Source organism: Larimichthys crocea, chromosome XVI (genome assembly GCF_000972845.2).
Source record: "Larimichthys crocea isolate SSNF chromosome XVI, L_crocea_2.0, whole genome shotgun sequence".
NCBI classification, from domain to species: domain Eukaryota; kingdom Metazoa; phylum Chordata; class Actinopteri; family Sciaenidae; genus Larimichthys; species Larimichthys crocea.
Window position 1 is genome coordinate 19,108,684 of NC_040026.1, and position 20,267 is coordinate 19,128,950.

Below are 20,267 nucleotides of genomic sequence, written 5' to 3' on the forward strand. Positions count from 1 at the left end.
AATCCATGCGAGGATATTACAGAGTGAAACCTAAAAAGTTTGAACACAAACAAACTCACACTTCTCTGACACACTGAGCTTCACAAAGACATTATTTATTGCGGGGGCAACAGCATTTCAGTCGGTCAACTCATGTGGAACAGATTGTTATGTAAATTGAGAATATGTACAGCATTAATGTTCGACACTCCACCACAAGGGAACATGAAGATGAGCACAGCAGGGAGTGATGATACTCGCCTCCCCTCCTCAAAGGTGAGATGGACTCACCGGCCTCCAGGTGGATGCTGCAGATTTTGAAATACTACATGAACTGGCAGTAGCAGCAGATGTAGCAGCAGCAGCATAGCTTTCACGTAAGTGGTGTGGCAGCAGGCACGCGGCCAAGGAGTGGGCCGAGCTACTCGGCCATGATTAAAAGAATCTGTTGGATGTATGTTGCAGTACGCCCTGTGAGCATCGAGGTGACTTCAGTGGGGTGCTTGAGTTGGCACATAGGCTGTGTATATATGTGTGTGTGTGTGTGTGTGTGTGTGTGTGTCCGTACCTGTACTTGCAAGACAGAAGTGAAGGTTTTGGCATCTTCCGCGACCCCTCCGATGTAAAGAGGTTTGGTGAAAACCGGTGCGTGGTCGTTCTCGTCCTCGATGTCAATTATCACCTTAGCCGTGTTCGCTAGGAGACACATACACAGTTTACACGTCATGATACTAAAAGTAGCATGTCTGTAAAACACACGCAGTATTAGTTGCTTGATGGGCCGCATGGAATTTCTCTCAAGAGATACACAGCACGTGTTTTATACTAAAGGAACAAGCTACAAGGGCGGAAAATAAATAATAAAGGGCAAGAAATGAAATAACAAGACCTGACACTGATTGATGCAAATCATCAGTCACCAAGACCCGCCAGCTATCATCCAGCTGCAGTTTCAGGAGTTTTAGGTTGCAGTTTTTGAACCTTGCAGCTCAGCATGTACCACATGAGGCAAGAAAAGCAGCAGCAGACATCGGCAGGCAGGTACGGGGTTAGTTTCTGCACAACCCGCAGGTGTCACAAGTGTTAAAATTCAGCAGCTTTGCTATTTTTGATTGTATGTGATAATACAGACATATATACACATACAGGTTTAAACTGATGCTGCTTGCCTTTTTTATAGCTCGTACAGTACAGGGTCGTAAGTGTAAAACTGGTCTTATGTACGGCCAACGCTACAACCCATTTCCATGAGGCAATCAAAGATGAGACAGAGGATCAGTGTAAAAGTTTTAGTGGCACCTAGTGGTGTAGTTGTTGATAGCAACCACCTGAAAGAGAAATTGTGGTGGCCACAAAACCTGCAATAAAGGCAAAACACCCAACTAGAGAAAGTGTTTAGTTTGTCTACTGGGCTACTGTAGAAACATGGCATGGTAGACTATCGACCTGCAAATATAAAATGTTCATTCTAAGGTAAAAAAAACAAACAAACAAAAAACACTGATGAAAATATAGTTCTGCCTATTACATTCAATTTCTGCCATATTCTGTAAGTAGAGTCCTTTAAATCTACCATACTGAAAACCTGTTTAGCATTCAAAACAATAACTTGGAAGAAAGTGAGAAGCTGTTACACAAACTAGTTTCCAGGGCCTTTAATTATAACATAGTGATCAAAGGGTGGGACGGTAGAGTGAGTAATGACTGTTGACTGTTCGCTTCACTTCCAAAGATGATTCTGAAAATGTGTTGTGAGAACTATAAAGAACTGCTCAATGTCTTGGGAGCAGCTGCAGTAGATGTGACCCTACTCTGATCCATCCGAGTATATGCCAAGACTAAACTTCAAGTTTTGGATCAGTAACACTGTAAAAGGTGGTTTGAATTGCATACATGCAAATAAAAATCAATTTTAAATGACCAATAAAACCAATAAATCATCAATCCGAGCAAACTAAACAGAATCAGCATAAGACGAAACATTGTGCCAATGAGTTTTTGTTATTGACATTCAGAGACTGCAGCTTGGAATGACTCACATTCAAAGTCATCCGGCCAAAAACAGGAAATTGTGAATGTAAAACTACAACACAATACTATCAACCAAACTTTGTGAAAAGGCTGAAAGAAAAAACAAACACAGGATTGTCAAGTGCTCAAGTTTCACTCCAAGAAATACAAAAGAACACATAAAAAGTCTGGCGCGTAAAGAACGGCGCAAAACAAACAAGCGGATGAAAACATTAATCTTCTTATCTGCCGCAGACAATGAGAGACCATACCAAAACGTCTATTTTCGATTCCAACCTTCAATTGAGTCGGGAAAACCGGATTAACGCATTGTTGGAATCCTATTGATTTGTTGTCTGATTAAAATGCCTACCACAAAGAATTGAAGGAGATTTGCTAATGACTACAATGATTTGTAGTTTTAATCTCTGCAGAATGCTTAAATCCAAAATAGTTGGATGAGATGAGAACAGCATGTGGTGAACGTTATAATTAAAAAAGAAAAGAGAAACCCGGGAAGCTGAGCATCAATTAAAGGAGAATGCAGATATGTTCCGAAAGCAAGAAGACGCAAGGAGACACACACAGCAGGGACAGACAGACAGAAAACAGGCAGAGAAAAGAGGCAGGAAGAAAGAACGACAGAGTGGGGGAGAGATGGAGACTAATTAGAGCTGCTTTCACTTCAGTTGTAATCTCAATTAAAACCGTGAAAACTTGTTTTGGTCGGTCTTTCCGCCCACATGCAACTGGGGGAAGATTCATTTGCGAATAGAAATTAAAGAAAATAACGACAGGATGAAGAAAAAGTACAAATAAAATGAAAACAGAATGGTGAAATACTTTAAGGTTGTACTCAGATTACAGCAGGTTCCGTAAAAACGAACACCGACCCGACCTGCACGGATCGCTCATGACTCAATGTTTGGGGGTGGAAACAGATTCACAGATAAAATCTTCAATCGTCCAAACTGCACGCCAGCTTTATTTGGCCACTTTGATCATTGCAAACAAGTTTGATAGACGAGAGTTCAATTCTGGACGGTTACATAATTGCCTATCGACAATTTCAGTCCTGTGGAAAGCCAATGAGACACAAAGCCTGTAAGGGAGAGAGAGGCGAGCATTTTTAAAACATGAACAGTGAAGACAACATGCAGGGTGTAGCGTACGGGTTTGACAGACAGCTGCGAGGGAGGAAAAAGCTGCGTGAAAGGTAACAGCAGCAGCCAAGGCTCAACAGAACGTGTCTCGAAGACATTCAACTGAGAGGAGTTGGAGGGAACTTGCACAAGGGTAAAAGCAGAGAGAGTTCCAGTGAGAATGGCTGAGAGAGAGATGGAAAGCTACAGTCTGTGGCAATTATCTTAATGTCATGCACTGTTATATTTCAATCCATAAATGTGTGTGTGTGTGTGTCTGTATATTTAAGAGAGAAAAAGAATCTGCGGTGATGCAACCCATCATCAGAAGGAAGTCCTGTGATCTTAGAGGAGGAGAGTTCAAAAACACAACCACGCACTCACTCTTAGAGGGAGCTCGGAGGTTCGAGGACACCACTTTCATGGAGTCGGCTTCAACCTTTAGAACGAAGCTGGAATTGGCCTCGTAGTCCAGGGGCATGGCTGTGGAAATCATTCCTGTCGTTTCATTCAATATGAACACACCTGGGGAGAGAACAAGAGACAGGGAGAGGTGGAGAAAGATGGCAAAGGGTGGGGGAAGGTAGCATGAAAGAAACAGAGAGCAAAGAAACAGAGAGAAAGGTCAGAAAGGGACACAGAGGGATAGAGTTTGTTGTTACTTTATGTATCAAGCAGCAGGATAGATTTTTACAGCGAGAAGGAGATAGTGAGCCCTGAGCTGTTTGATACAGAAAGGTGTTTTGAACACTGTTGATACAAAAAGCTTTAGCAAATGACCTGGAGCTTATCACTTTTAGGCCCCATTTATACTCGTCCTTTCAAGTGTTTCATAACCGGATAAAATTCGGAAGGAATTTAATATTCTTTTGTTTACTCTGAGCTGCATCTCGTATGAATCAGAGGTCTGGGCTAAATGCAAATCGAGATCTAGATGATGGAGGTGATGCACCTAAAAACTGTTTGGTTACAGCTAAAAGAACATAGACCTTAGAGAGCAGTAGAGCCCCAATAACATGTACATCCATGCTATCCATAAACACATGGATGACTTGCACAGATTGGTCTATAACAGGCTTGTGACTGCACTGATGATTTGCAGCATGTTTTGTCTTTTATATGACTGTGCGTATTAAGATATGCTTTCTTTACCATCGCTTTACGAGACAGTAAGAAAGATGGGAGTGTACCTTTATCTGCCACAATCAGAGCACAGACCCTGTTAGTGGCCATTTCTGCAGCTAAACTGTAATCCAGCAGTGAGTTTAAAGTTTAGAGAGGGATGGATCCAATTATACATTTTCAGTATCTGGCGAGGATGTGTCTCCCTGAGCCTCCCTTGTCTCAAATGCCCTTAGTGCTAAGTAAAATATGAGTCAGTCAGTAAGTTTAGGGAAGATATTTTTGTAGTTTCTTGCTCTGTTGCTCTGTCGCTACACAACTCTGTGGCCTTGATACATGAATCCTCCATAAGGTAATAACAGCTAATAAACCCCACACATTATTCAATGGTAGAAGCCAAGTAGCTACTTTATCAGCGGTCAGCCAACTCCTCAATTGGAAACCCAGAGCAGACTCTGCGTATAAAAAGCTCTGAGTATACTCACCTCCCTCGTTGCCTTCGATGATGGAGTAGATGATAGTTTGATTGACAGCAGCTGCCATGATGGTTCCCACTGGGGTTCCGACGGCAGCCTCCTCACTCACTGGTGGGAACCTGGGAATGGATCAGTCAATCAGTATCAACTGATAAGGAAATTAAATATGTGTATGTTAAGACTGTGGGCCCACTTCCTCTCAAGGGTCGACTGCAATTTGGCACGTTAAATACAACAGAGACTATTATCTGTCAAACGAGTCCAGCTGTTTTTACCGCTTCATGCTGACAGCTTTCTGTAACTTTAAAAGATATTTAAGCAGTCTTCACACTAAATGTCAGGTAGGAAAGCTGGTCTTGAAAACTGTGTTCAGAGAGAAAGTGAGAAGTGGCTGCTGTGGAACAACCTTTTTAAAATCAGGTAACAAACAAATTCACTTGAGACATCTTCAGTGTGGCTAGCCAGCTGTAGCATGCTGAATGTCAGCAGCAGTTGAAAGGAGTCTCACAACTCCCACAAACTGATAAAGTAAAGGTTGGACCAGAAGAGTTCACTGCAAATTGATTCTCACATAATGGCTTAAACCAGGGGTCCCCAAACTTTTTCCGGTGCGGGCCACATCAACTTGCCTTTCTGTGATGGGGGGCCGGGGTCAGTCTATAACCGGAAATGATATCAGTCCCACCAGGATTTCACGGCCTTTTTTGAAATAGTTGTGGCCTAAAATGTCTGATGTTGCATGGGGTTTTCAAAAAAATTGCAGTGAAAGTTGTGGTGCTTTTTACATTTTTGTTGCGATTTTGTTGCGGGAGGAACTGAAATTTGCGATAAGTTGCGATTCGACAGTCGCGGAGAGGGCGCAGCAAGCACTAAGTCCACGGCCCCGGGAAGCGGCGAGGTCCGGGCAGGAGGGCGCTGTAAAGCTCGCGGCTGGAGCCGTGAGCCACCTTCACCCCCGAGCCTTTCCAAGCAGACCCAGAGCCAGTCGGGGAGAGGTCCCACGTGGGGATCCTCCCGCACCGAGCAATCACGAGCAAAGTCAAGTCGGAATATACCATTGTGTAAGGGGATGAAAATTAGCTAGTACTGTAAATAGTTCGTAAATAAATAGATTTTAATTAGAATGCCAAGCTTAATCATTAGGTGTAGATATTTTATAATAGGAAAATGCAATTTTGAAAAATAGGCCATGTTTAGAGGGATTGTTTGGGATCGTTAAGTGGGCTGCTCTGAATGTTTAGGCGGGCCGGATGTGGCCCGCGGGCCATAGTTTGGAGACCCCTGGCTTAAACACTTAATTCAAGAAAAATTATGTATGTGTTGGAAAAAGGTGATTACAATTCCCCTGAACTCAAGGTGATGTCTTCATATAGCATTTAAACAAAGATATTCAGTTCACTGTGAACAGAAAATCCTATTCTTTAAAAAACTGGGACCAGAGAATGTCTGACATTTGTACTTGTAATGAATATTAATGAATTAATAACTGGTAATATAACCTGTGCATGACTTCAGTTGATGTACTAAAACATACAAAGCTTTCCGGATGGTTCTTAAAGATGCTGTAGATTGTGTTTGGATAAATCTCGGTCTGATCCAGTCCATTTGGAACAGGCTATCTGACAGGGACTATTAGTGGCCTGAGCCAGACGGTGAAATTAAACCATCAACAGCTTTGAAACAGGACCCAGGCACGGTCTTGTTTTTGTCCACCTGCTTCCCATTGCATGTGATGGGCAGTTTTCCCTGCTTACAACCTTGACAGATTTTCTTCAGAATCTGGCAACTCTCAAATTTCCAGCAGATTTTGCTCCATTAAATAAACCCAGTCCAGTCATTAGGCCAACCGTCACAGCTGGCTAAACATTATAACATGGGCTACCAACTGGCTAAGCTATCAAGCAATCAGAACGTGATAAATGGCGCTATTGGGGAGTGAGAGAGAGAGAGAGTGAGTGTGTGTGTGTAGATGTTAACTTCCAACTCAGTCAATTGGTTCTCGAACCACCTGCTCTACTCAAACACTCCAGGCAAATGTGTAATAAACCTGTTTATCGCATGAATATACAGTAGATTTAAATGAGACAAGTACAAATATTGAGCAACTTTAGGAAGTATAAATTGCAGCAGCTGATGTAAATAAAAAACAGATAACGTCTCGGTTCAGTGTCCCAGTAAGCTGTGGCAATGTGACAACAAGCTCGAAGGCACCTGACCATGAAACAGAAACGGCTAAATCGCCATCATTAATTTCATTGTTTACACAAATGCTTTTTCTACTGTGACATGTCAAAAAGTCTCCAGTGGAAAAAGGTCCATTTTTGTCTTGTGTGCAGTCCCTTCCTGTCCAGACTTCCTGTTTATTTAGCAATGGCTGAAATGTTCATTCTTCTGGAAATGTGTCATTTTCTGCCTTTATTATGTGATATACGGTAAAGTATCACAGAAAAAGACAGAACACACTTGAATAGTCAGTATTTTAAAACCCGAGGACACCAGAACTCTCCTTACATGAATTACAGAGCCACACCTCTGCTACATGAGAGTCTGTGGACAAAGAATACTAATAAAAGAATGAAAATGTTCTCATTCACATCCACGCGCTCTTCAAATTATATAAAACGGCACTAACAGGATTCGAGAGGAGAAGCTTTATGAACTCAATGTGCATTTGAAACAGGAAAGGAGAGTCTGCAGTTATGCAGTTCAGCTGCAGCAGCATGTAATGTAATTCAATAAATCTGAGCTTGTTTTGTAATAGTGCAATAACTTATATGAAATTATTTTATTTCTCTCAATGTTCCAACTATGTTTTTGTTTTTTTCCTCTCTCTCCTCTCCTCCTTCTTCTCCCACACTTAAATTTCTATTCCCAACCTACACCCACTCCATTCACACCCATCTACATTTCTCCTTATGCATCCATACCCCCTCCATCTTCACCACCACCCCCTCTGGCTGCTGCCTCCAGCCAACCTCCCAGCAGACCTCGGCTACAGTTGTTATCCATTTTTCCATTCGCCCCTCTCCACAATGGCTGTCTGACAGGGGGTGAAGGAGCACAATAAAGAGGATGCACACATGCACACACGAACACACTGATACGCCCGAACTACGTGCACGCATACGATACAATCATATCAATGCACACAACAACTTGTGGAACGGTCGAAACGCATTTACATGCATAAATATGCATACAAGTGGAAGAGGCTCCATGCGGATGTATAGTATATGTCATATTACAGATAAACACACACACACACACACCGCCACACACACACACACTCACAGTTCATTATCAAGCCCCTGTCCGCCCCTTCTGCACTCTCTAATCATTGCTGTCCTAACTACAGCAAGCTGGGCTGATACTGATAACAGAAACACAGGCACACACATACACACACAAACCTGTATGACTATACGTGTGAGGACACTGCATAGGCTGTGAGGTCCTCATAATTCTAACGGTAACCCTAAAACAAAGTTTGTAGTTAACCTTTAATATAACCTGTTTATATCTTTTTATATTGCTATATTTACATTGTTAATGCCTTTTTATATTTGCTATAGTTATACTGTTTATATCTTTTTATATTTGTCATACTTTTTTTATATCTCTATATTCTTGTATATATTTTATATTTCATGTTTATTGTTTGTTTGCACCTGGTATAGGAGGGAAACAATATTTTAAGTCTCTGTATATCCTGTACATGTGGCAGTGTTGACAATAAAGTTGACTTGACTATTATTCAGTGTTTTTTCTTTGTTACTTTCTACACTGTAGATTAACACTGACGACATATAAAAACACATGGAAATGTGTGGTAAAATAAAAAAGCATAAACAAAGCACGTTTCATATTTTAGCTTCTTCAAAGTAGACACCTTTGGCTTCAAAGACGGCTCACCTTAAAATGTTTTCCCAACAGTCTTGAAGGAGTTCACATATATGCTGAGCACTTTTTTGCCGCTTTTCGTTCACTCTGCGGTCCAACTCTTCCCGAAACATCTCACTTGGCTTCAGGTTGTGGATAGTGATAGATGTTGGCAAAGGTACCCTCCTCTGTGTGGTTCTTTCCCTTATAGCTACTGTCATTCGTTTCTTTCACTCATGATGTTTAGCCTGTCTCTTTCAGATATGTGTGATTCATCATCTTTCCCTCTTGTCATTATTCTTTCTGTCCCTCCTCGTGTCGCTCCTTTTCACTTCTTTTTTTTCTCAATTTTTCTTGTTCCGTCACTTCTTTTAATCTCTTGTGTCTTTGTCCACACCAAACTACAATATTTTCTGTGCTGAATGGTGTTTTCGTGCTGTCAGGCTTCTTTTTTTTTTTTTTTGATATCACAGTCATGTTTGATCTTCTGTATGACATACAGTACTCGCCAAGGCAAACTCAGGTCAGTCAAATCAAATCAGTCGACATTAGCAGGCCTCCTATTTATTAATATGTAAGCCTGCATATGCTGGGCAAGTTTAAAAGCCTTTTATGTTGGATAAACTCACAACTTTTTTGCAAATAAAAACCTTTGATTGGTTGACAATTGCAGATTTTTCTCTTATTCTGTCCAATCCTGCTTCAAATGAAAAGCAAGAAAAATATGACAAAAACAAATATAAATCTGCAAATACGTAGGGATATGTGTGCATGGTGATCTACTTGGTAGCAAAGTCCATTTTTTGTTTATATAAGAGTGCAATCAAGACTCAATCAAGACTACAGCTGGTCAAAACATGTAAAATATAACTGTAATAATAGTTGGTGTAATTGCAGAACTACTCAAACTGCAGGACAGCCTGTCCTGACCTTCCTCAAACTAAATGGAACTCCTCAAACAAGAGCTGATCTGGCAGAGATTCGTGAATTCTAGTAATTAGTTTGAGGCCATTTATTCGTGGTTGTAATTAGACTTCATCTGAACAGTGCCTGCCCAGCCTTATGTCCATTACTGCTCTGAAAAGAACTAATTCATATGACATGTCATCCGGCCATGTCTGAAAGGTAAAAACCACTTATGGTTCTGCACAGCTGGGGCAATCATAATGTAATTATGTTGATATTGGTGCATGTTTTCAGGCAGCCCGTCCTGGACTCAATCTATAGTAAAATAACTGAAGCTTTTGTTGTTGATGTTGATGTTAATGTGTACATACGATTCTTTGAGTTTTCCATCATGGCTTTGTCTACCAGCTAATGGTAGGGTGGACCAACCACTGTATCAGAACAATGGGACTTTGCTGGTTGAACAAGAATCTGACAGCTAAATTACCTCGACATTATGGAGGCATTACTGTAACATTTTTAGATTTTGCAGACTTGCTTTGCACTTCATACAGACTTTCTTTGTTAAATGATTCCAACTGAAGTCATCTGTCAGCAATTTGGAGGGATAAATTAGGTGTAAAATATTTCAATTGCTTTAGGTTTTGCAAAACAAGTCTGATAGCCAATAAGACCACTGTGCTCTTCTGCTTTCAATATATTAAACAACGATCTGCCAGCAACACTGACCGCTATATGAACAGCTATTTAAAATGTCAACAGTCTGTTATTTCCTACATCCCCCACATCTTTAACTGTATCTACCAGGTCTCTCGTTCTCTCCCTGTCCAGACGGCTGCTAATTGACTGTAGGATTTTCATTAGGAGACTGTTGAGCAAAGGGTCTTAACTGCCTGCAGTAATAACCTTTACAGGCTGGCTGGAGTTCTGTAAGGTACTTTTTCTCCTGCTGGGGCCAGTTTTTCAGTACTGGAAGGTTTAATTTTTCAGTTCACATTTACCACGATGGTTGAAATCCAAACAGTTTTCTGATAAGGCAGGTGTTAGGGTTCAGACTCTTTAAAATGAGGTTAGTTTTTTTTTTCTGTTAAGAACAAACACTGTAGTTAAAATGTTGTAGTAGTGAGCCAATATTACTGGGGTTATTACAGTGGCTAGGGCATAAACCTAAATCTATTTTTTCTGTTTTATTTCTGTTTAGCACTGTGTGAATCATCAAAATTCATTTCCTGTATCCTCTGGCACTCTCCTCCTCCCTATAATCCCACATCCCTGTCTCCTACCTCTCCTCATTCTGCTCTACTGGTTCACACACAACCTGTCAATTTTTGTCACTCCTTCTTTCTGTCAATCACCTGCTCTGGTCTTTACAGCTTTCTCTGTATCTCCCAAACAGATTCTCTCTTTTCCATGTGTTCTGTTGGCAAGTGTCAGCATTTTTTCCCCCCCCTCTTATCATGGCCCTCTGCTCACCTCTTGCTTTACAAACGTCTTTACGTAATTGTCAACTGACAGTCAAATGTCTGAACTCGAGCAGAGCTTTGTTGAAGTACTAATACATAAAACATGCAAGACAGAGCAGCAATATATACAAGGGCTGTTGGCAAAATGAGAGAATCAGAGGAAAGGTTACATGGAGACAAAGAAACATGCAACAAAAGCAAAAAAAGGATGACACGGTGAAAGAAAATGGAGAAAGAGAGGAATGGCTGGATTGTGTTTGAGTTTAAATGAATCAGAGAAGATTGCATGTGTGTGTGCAGAAGTGCTGCGACAAGAAAATTCATCCAGCTTCGATTCTCTTAAAATCGTCCAGCAAATCATGTCTGTGGACTGATGCTATCTTCTAATCTTCCTAGATCGACAGCACAAAAGCTAGCTGTCATCTTGCAGGAAAAAAAAATACATTTAAAGTAGTATTTAAAAACGTTTTTTCATCCATCTGAATATAACTTCAACTGTGATAATTGGAGGTTAATTGAACTATATCTGTTTTACCTTTAACGAGCAAGAATGCCTTCAGATCCAGTTGTATGGTTTGAATCTGTGTGAGTGGGAGTACATGACATACTAAGTGCTTTGCTGAAATTTGACATGCTGTAGGTGTAAAAACAGGAAGATTATAGTCATTATGATGTAAACAAAACAAGAATATATGACACAATAAAAATGTATAGATAAATATGGATAAAATCAAATCCTTCAGTCTTGACAATGTCATAATTGACCATTAGGAAAATTATTCAAATGACTTGAATTTGCCACTTATACGATTTCGTATCAGATTTAACAGAGGTTAAAGAAGGACTGTGATCACGGTAAAAGAAATCAACACACAGCAGCGTGTCAGCGGGCTGCTGTATCAAACACATTAAGAAGATTTAACATACTTCTGTCTTTGTTTGTATCCAGAGTACACTTCAAATCCCCCGGTTTATCATTCTTTTATCTGTGAAGTTTGTCATACCAAAAGCAGACTCCAGCGACATGAACATTTATTCTTTTAATGTAACATTTGCATAGTGTGAATGGGACTATAATTCCAGGTCTCTATGACAGTAATGTTAGCTTTCATGTAACAACAACTAAGAAAGACCTTGCCAGACAGATAAAATTACTAAAGTAAAAGGCTGCCAGCTTTTTGTTCACAAGCTGCCTGCTCTCGTCTTTTAGGCATCCTCAGTGTGTCTTTCTTTCTTTTATTATTATTATTATTATGTAGTTGCTAAATGCCTGAGGCATGATAAGAAGGAAGAATATCATTAACCCCACCAGGCTGGTTTAACTCCCCACATTTGCATGAATATGCAATAATGCAGAATTGCACATAAAACGTTAGTTTTGTTCTTTCTGGCCATATTTGTGTTTTTTTCAGTGTGTCTGTTAATGTGATGATCATTAAATGTTGCTTTGTCTTTGAGAGTATGCTCATTAGGGTTGTGTGATACACTTTTTTTTTTTAAATCACACATTAACATCCCAGTACTCATCCATGCTGGGGAGGGGAGACCAACATTAACTGGCTTTAAATGAAAAGTGGCTCAGAACTCTTGACTGTAATTTATTACAGAGTCTAAGTCCTTGCAGACATGAAGAAAATTAATGAATGAGCATCTGTGGCAGCACATTCCCAGAGGACAGCAGTAGTACAATACCCAGTGCACTCAAACGGGACGAAACAACCCACCTTATGGAAGGATCTGGGAAATAACAACTATATATAGGCTCTGCTCCATGGCTGGTGCAAGAATCCATTTTAGATCATATTTTTTCTCCCTGTGTTCATGTGTTTACTGCACTGCTGCTATATTTCACCAGAGATCAAGCTGCAACATACAACTTGACAGCAGCTGACCTTTCAAAGGATCAGAGATATGCTGTTTAACACTGCCAAACGCTGAGCTTGGAGTTTTACAGTGAGTCCATTTTTACCTTTTCATCTATTTGTGTGTCAAATTACAAGAAGACTGTGTCTGCAGTTGTTGAAAGAGTAGTCGGATAAGCGACAATGAGCAGGAAAGACATAAACCTGTTCAAAAGGGAGGCCATTCTAGACCTTGCATTTTAAAGTATGCCTATTGATTTAAATGGCCCATAGCAAAAGTGGTGCACCGCCTGTGTTTGCGGTGCAGGTTGGTCATTTAAAACGACAGGTGTACATCAAAATGCATGCGTCAGAAGCTTTTAGAGCATCTGAGCCTGGAGGCCGAACCTGCCTATCCATCTTTAAGAGTTTAAGATGCAATCCTCTGGTTTGGGTCGCATAAACCTGCAAAACAGGCGTATACATTCATGTGACAACTCCTATTAGACAGACAGTATAATTACTCGCACTTAGAAATGTTAATTTTTCAGATACAAGCAGCTGTAATAGACTTCAGCGGTTTGACTTGACAAAGTGAGAGCTGTCTACGTGCAGCATCTTGTACACGTAGTTCCTATAGTTACCACCGCTGTGCTTCAGGTGGTATTTATATCCAAATTAGTTTGAACGGGTGCGCTTGCTAATGAATATCTGCTTGATTATAGATCGCGGCTATCTGTCAGCCATCATCCATGTCAATTAACCACCGCTGCATATGCATTACATTTTTTTTCTGCTTTTCACTAAATTTCTTGTGTTCTGATGCAAATCGAAGTCTGAAACAAGTGGGAGCAGCATGAGAGACGTCTAAGCCATATTATTCAATTATTTAAATACGTACACGCATGAACACGCAGTGTCAGTCTGCCATGTGTGTCTCAACGCTTTTCTGTTTGAGTCTTTACCCGCTTGTCTGTTTGAATTTACTTCAGTGTGTAAGCATGTCAGCTCAGCCGACACTTTAAAGACTTTTCTGCCTGTATGTTGATCTGTCCGTATGTTTTCCCCCCTCAAACCTTAACTGTAGTTTCTCTGGTGCCCCCGCCTCAGCTTTCCTTACTCACTATCTGAAACTAGCACTCCACATCTCCGAATTGCTTCTCTCCACTATCCTCTTCCAGCACCTCCTCCTCTATCTGTCCTTCTTTCTCTGTTTTCAGCTACCCTCGCTCTCTCTCCCCCATACCTTACCCCTCTCTTCTCTCTGCTGTCTCCCAGCTGCAAGCAGTCTTATAAATAACAACACCGTGGTTGTTTGCCATTTGTTGTCACAGTCGTAACATTGCCAGGAGCACTCTATGTGCACTCGCCTGTTTGTGTGCATCAAGAAAACAAGGTAACCTTCAACTCAATCGGTTAGATATATACTGGATTTATAGAGCCACCGATCCGATGTGCTTGTTTTTTTGACGTGCATCGGGGGAGGAGGTGTTTATCTCATTGTTAAAATGTTTAAGGCCCTCGGGGACTTTATTCATTTTGGCAGAGAAGACGTTTAATTTGATAGAACATAGTTTACCGCGGATGAAACGGCGCGTGTTGACTTTATAAAACAGACAAGAAGAAAATAACAAAAAGGGCAGAGGTGAAAAGAGGACTGAAATATTTTAAACCAAAACAAAAAAATGGCGTGTACTACTATAATATAAAACAACACTAAACTCCTGAGCATCCGAGAACTTAAATCGGCGTCAGAGAAGCCAGACTAAACATGGGTAACTGTAACTTCAATTGTTTAAAATGTATACATTTTGATACATATGTGTGAGATGACTGCTCCGATAACTAATTTTCTTTCACAGAAGCAAGACTAGCTTTGGAAAAAGAAATTAAAAAGTTATAGCAGTCAACAGTTGTGGAGTACCTCAAGGTCCTATCATAGTTTCTCTTGTGTTCTTTCCTCGCTACAGTTATATAATAAAGTCAGTCAGTTCTTTTCATTACTGTCCAAGTGATACACAGCTGCATCTACATTCATTTTTTCCAGTAACTGAAAAGGTTAGTCTCAGGTTTTCTACCGTTTAAAGAATGAACAAACAGATCACAATAAATCTAAGCAAACTAGAACTTGTTAACACCAATCAGAACATGTTTGCAATAGCATTCACTTTATCCAATTAAATTGAACTAATCAGGTCTTTAGGTCTGTAAAGTGAAGCAATAAAACACCTAGATCTCTATTTCACACTAGTGTATTATGTTAACAAGTGTTGTCTACTGGAGTGCAAGATTATGAAGCCATAACACTTGAGCAATTTACGAGAAAGTACCATATGTATCTATTGTAAGCAGCGGACTCCAAAAACTGCCCAAAAGCTCAATCAAGGCCTCTCTCCCCTGGCAAGGAGTAGACTATGAAAGTCGACCTTGGTGCAGAGCTGCAGTTCCCCAGGGAAATAACAACCACATCTCTCTGCCCTGACATTGTCGTATGGTCCGAGTCTGCCAAGTCTGTCATCCTCATGGGCCTGTTCCATAAGAGGAGGGCGATGAGACTGCCCATGAGCAGAAGAAGATGAAGTTTTCAAAGCTGGCTGCTGAACGCAATGAGGTGGGCTGGAGAACCATCAACCACCCCGTGGAAGTGGGATGGCAGGGCTGCTCTGCAACGTCGGAGTAACAGGGGCGCTCTAAGAAGAGGCTGAGAAGATCTTATGACTTAGGAGGAAGGGTACGAGTTGGATTACCGGCTAACCTGTAGGCCAGCTGCAGGGTGCGAGAGCGACACGTCCCATCCACTGCTTCACCACCAGGAGGCGTACTGTACTGTGAGTGAAAAAGCTGATGAGCAGCTGATGACCCTACAGCTAATCTGAGGGCACCATTGGAGGTGCAGCAGGTAGCAACACCCACCTGTATTTCCAATCTGTCTTGTTACCTTCCTACAAATGCCGAATAAAAATGTATTTACTTGTTATTTCAGTTACCTTGATGGCAGACAAATGGAATCATTGCCCTTCAAAGAGAAAATTGAGTTTTGGGTTTGTCAAGCTGGCTGGATAGTGACCTCCTGCCTGGCTGTGATTCTTGAACAGAGTGTGTAGAGAAGCTGTAGTGTTTTATCTCCAGTGTTTGGAATGATGCAAGACAAAGCAACATATTGCAATCCATGTCCACACAATTTCTTTTGAGTTTAGAAGTGTTCTGGCTCTTAACTCTCTCTCACCGCGTTCTAATTCGATTCATTAACAAAGTAACAGGACTATGAGGCATTTTGACAGCACGAGGGGGAACCGATGCCTGCACGCAGACACGAACAAAGACGACACACATAGCATACTCACATTTCCGCACATGCATCCACAAGCCCGGAAAGTGGTGGGAGGGGGTTCATAAATTTCAATAATCTTTGAAAACGCAATATTTTCTTTCTGTTCACTTAACCTCATGCTGATAATTGCCACTGGGAGCTGATAACTATTCATGTGTATGTGCTACCGACTGCATACTAATTCTGCAGGTGCAAGGATGGTCCTACAGTGAGAAAAGGAGGGAGAGGGAGAGAGAGGGAGGGAGAAGAGGGAGGAATTCTGCTCTGCACACAGTTGCTACGATGATTTAACAAACTTCCTCTTCGGCTTGTTAAGTGTTTTACTAGATTAGAAACGCACAAAGTGAAAATGCACAAACAGCAGGTTACAGTGCCAAAGTCATGCTTCACTGGTTTTAAGTCTCTGTAAGCGCTGTGAGCATGTATGTGTGTGTGTTCTTGTATGTGTGTGCAAAAGTGTCTTTATTTCAACATATTTACTTTAATGCATGCTGCACAAATGAAACTTGACAAACATGAAGAAAACATAAATCAACATTTTTCATAACCCTTAAATGTCAGTACAACCTGCCAGGGATTTAATTACCTGTTGCATACGTGACTTATATTATTAAATAAATAGATCCAAATTAAATAAAAAAACAATGTCTGCAACAATGCTGACAATAATCGTAAAGGCAAGCGTAAAAACCGCCTTACTGTTATCATTGTAAAAGACTTTTTTGGCTCTGTTCTGCAGTCTATTGCATACGAAAATTAACAATGACTGTAAAGTTTAAAGTGCTGACTTTTAAGCTTTCAATGACCTATGCAATTCTAGACTCTTTTTATACAAACTCCGGAGGGTAAAAATATACAGGTACAGTTCACAATGCTTACCCAATATGGATGGTACACACTGTACACACTGTGCTGAGCTGTTTCATCTGAAATGCACTTTACTGGAGTACTGAGTCAAAAACTGCAGAAAATGTGTCACTGTGATCAGGTTAAGCTTAGTCACAGACATTTGTTCAGGACACATCGAGGTATAGCTCTCTTACTGGGTAGTAAAGCATATAATTTGTGTTACCGCAATTTAAAGTGTAAGAGTGTGGGTGAAAAGTATGGCGGCTATGAAATGCTCAAAACACGAAGGGCGCTATCCTAGAGTCAGTGTTTGGTTTAATAATAATAATAATACATTTTATTTAAAAGTGCTTTTCAAAGACACTTTACATAAGAAGAACATCAAATCATTTTCTGAATTAGAGTAGAAACTTGGTAGTTCTTCTGCCGAAGATGACCCAAAGCATCTATGAACAACTTGGTAGTTCTTCTGCCGAAGATGACCCAAAGCATCTATGAACATAGTTCTGCTTATTTTATTCCATTTCTGCCATAATTTGTAAATATATCCCACTAAATCTTACACACTGGACCTTTGAAAACAACTTGTAATACATATTTTCCTCATCCCAATGCCATAAACTCTCACAAATAGGGTCACACAGCAAAAACGTATTAACAGAAGGCTGAAAACTATTCCAATGGAGTCTATTGAAGCTGAGCTGTGCAGTCAAAACCAAATATGTGATAATGATTAATAGTGTCACATTAATAAATGCATTCATAGATTAGCCAAGTTTTAGAGAGTAAAACTGTAGCTGATAACCAATTTCAGATCTAAACGTCAAGCACCAACTTTTAATAGATCCCTTCTTTTACCATCAGGCTCTTTTCCAATATTGGAATCAAACCTTGCCCCTAACCCTGTGTGTTGAAACCATCTACCATCTAACCATTGGTTTATTTAATAAAACTGGATTAATACATTCAAAGCTGGTGCAAAAATGTAAAATATAAGACATGCATGCATCAAAAGAGACAAATACACACAAAGAGGGATGTCCATAGTCAAAAACAATAGTGTGTGCATGCAGGTATTAATGTGAACTGTATATTGATTAACAAATAAAACACACACACAGGTTCTAGTGCTAGATGGGCACAAACACCTTTAGCTGGAAGCTATGTTACATATTAATAAATGCAGTATTATATGGCTGGCTGACATCTCCCTCTCTCTCTTGCCTCTAACCCTTTTCCTAAAAATAGAGAGGAGCTTTACTCTGCTCTGTGCGAAAGAAAAAGCTTGACATTTCGAAATTTTTGGCTGTAATAGTGGGGGAAATGTATCTATATTGACAGCGATGTCATAAATTACTCCCAAACAAGCTCATTAGCTTAGAGCATATGGCGCTCAGGTGTTCAAGGGACAATAAAAGCAACAGAAACATCAAAATTTCACCTGATTTTTGCTGAATTTTCTCAAACACTGAGAGGCAGCTGGGTGATTCTTGCATGATGCATGACAGATGGCACGTAAGCTATGTGAAAGTGAGTTGCATCACAGTTAATGCCTGAACACATACTGTACTCTGCATATAAAAAGCCTTGACGTGTGAGGAAGCTGGACAAGAAGGAAGAAAATGCAATCCCCTCTAACAAACAATCAGTGACAAAAAGCTGACTTTGATTGGCTCAAGGTTGGATGTGGTTACTGCTCAAAACAGTCATTTTTCAAACATTTTGGAAAATATGATGCTTAAGCAGCCCCTCCTGCAATTTTCATCTAGGTCTGATTCTTCAATACTACCGCCTGACGGATGACATAAGCAAGCAAACAAAAGGAAGGAGACTGATTCACTCGCTCCAACATCATTGTGCGGGACACTGACACACAGAGAGGCTGATAAAAATCAGGAATTTTAGAAACTATGCAATGTGGGAAAGTAAAGTCAAATATAAGAGACGGCAACAGCACAGAGAGGAATTATAAGTAAATAAAACCGATGTATGTTTAATAAAAGATGAGATACAAGTAAAAGAATGACAGATCTGGATAGAGAAACAAAGAGATAATAGCTGTAGATTATTGGCCAATTTCACATCTGACCTCGCTCACACCCTCCAGTCTACCCGGCCAATCACAGAAGGGAAAACCTGAGCTGACCCCATGACCTCATAAAAACAAGCAGAGTTTTAACGACTGAAAGTGAGAGATCATCTGCACAAAGTACAATTTATTAATGTTGGTTGAGTTTATAATGTGTGAGCGCTATAATTTTAGAACACAATGAATATAAGGGTGTGTGGTGTAGAGTGTGTTGTGTCTTAATATGATATCAATCCATCACATTCATTGTTGTTTTACAGCTTCAGCAGAAAGACATTTGTATAGCTAGACAATGAAAGGAAACTTTTTTTTTTATTTGAAGAACAATATTAAAAACTATTTCTTTATGACATTTTTAGCATCGGGCCTTTAATGTATTCTTGCTTTGTGAACAGCTCTATATATGCTTTTCTACTGCCGGGGGACATGGTGGTTTTTATTTTTTTTGTTAATTCAACTTCTAAAGCTCACAAAGGAAATGAAAGAAAATGACATGCGGTGGCCGGCCCACCAACCGCTGATGGTGAGTCATAGACAGACCTGCAGTGAGCACAGCGGAGTCAAATGTGCCCTTTCACATGTTTTATGTTACCTCCGAGTGAGTGTCGGTTTCTTTTAATACATTCCCAGCAGATCGTGAAAAGCACTCTGCTGTTGCTGCTACTGTACATATTTGTTTTTTTTTGAATTTGTGTAATGAAAACAAACTGGACAAAGTTCATATATTTTTAATTTGTATTTGTGTTTTCTGGAATCTCCTGACACCAAAGTACAACATTTGAGTTGTAATAAAAAATGAATTAGGCAAGTAAACATCAATCTTGTTGTTCAGACTTCAGACGCCTTCTGATTTATTGTTGCTGTGCATGTGTGTGTGTGTTTGCATAGCTATCTGTGCGAGGACAAGCGTCAGTTTTTAACCTCTGGAGAGAGGACCATTTTTCAAACAGAGGACATTTAGGTCAGCCCTCACTTTATTTTCACTGTGATGGCCCCCAGAGGCTGTTTATTGGCTTCTCTAAAAAAAAAGTTGCAGACAGGTACTCAGAAAAATAGCAAAATGAGATAAAAATTATAAAAGTGTGTGCGTATGTGTAACACTTTTAGATATAATGAGAAAAAAGTTACCCAGAAAATGATCCACTGCCCTTGAGTGAGTGGTTATGCATGCCTATATTTT

The 20,267-nt window shown here is 40.2% G+C and overlaps 1 protein-coding gene across 3 annotated transcripts in view; it reads right to left on the bottom strand.

Annotated features, from left to right (window-relative positions):
• The window catches only part of LOC104932610 (protocadherin-15), a 163,715-nt gene that overhangs the window by 35,098 nt on the left and 108,350 nt on the right, over positions 1 to 20,267 (bottom strand). For all 3 annotated transcript variants that reach the window (XM_027289595.1, XM_027289594.1, XM_019271968.2), the window contains 3 exons: positions 4,739 to 4,848; positions 3,516 to 3,656; positions 548 to 675 (listed from right to left, as the gene is read on the bottom strand). In XM_027289595.1, coding sequence (XP_027145396.1) covers positions 548 to 675; positions 3,516 to 3,656; positions 4,739 to 4,848 — 379 coding nt within the window. The remainder of the gene's footprint in view (positions 1 to 547; positions 676 to 3,515; positions 3,657 to 4,738; positions 4,849 to 20,267) is intronic.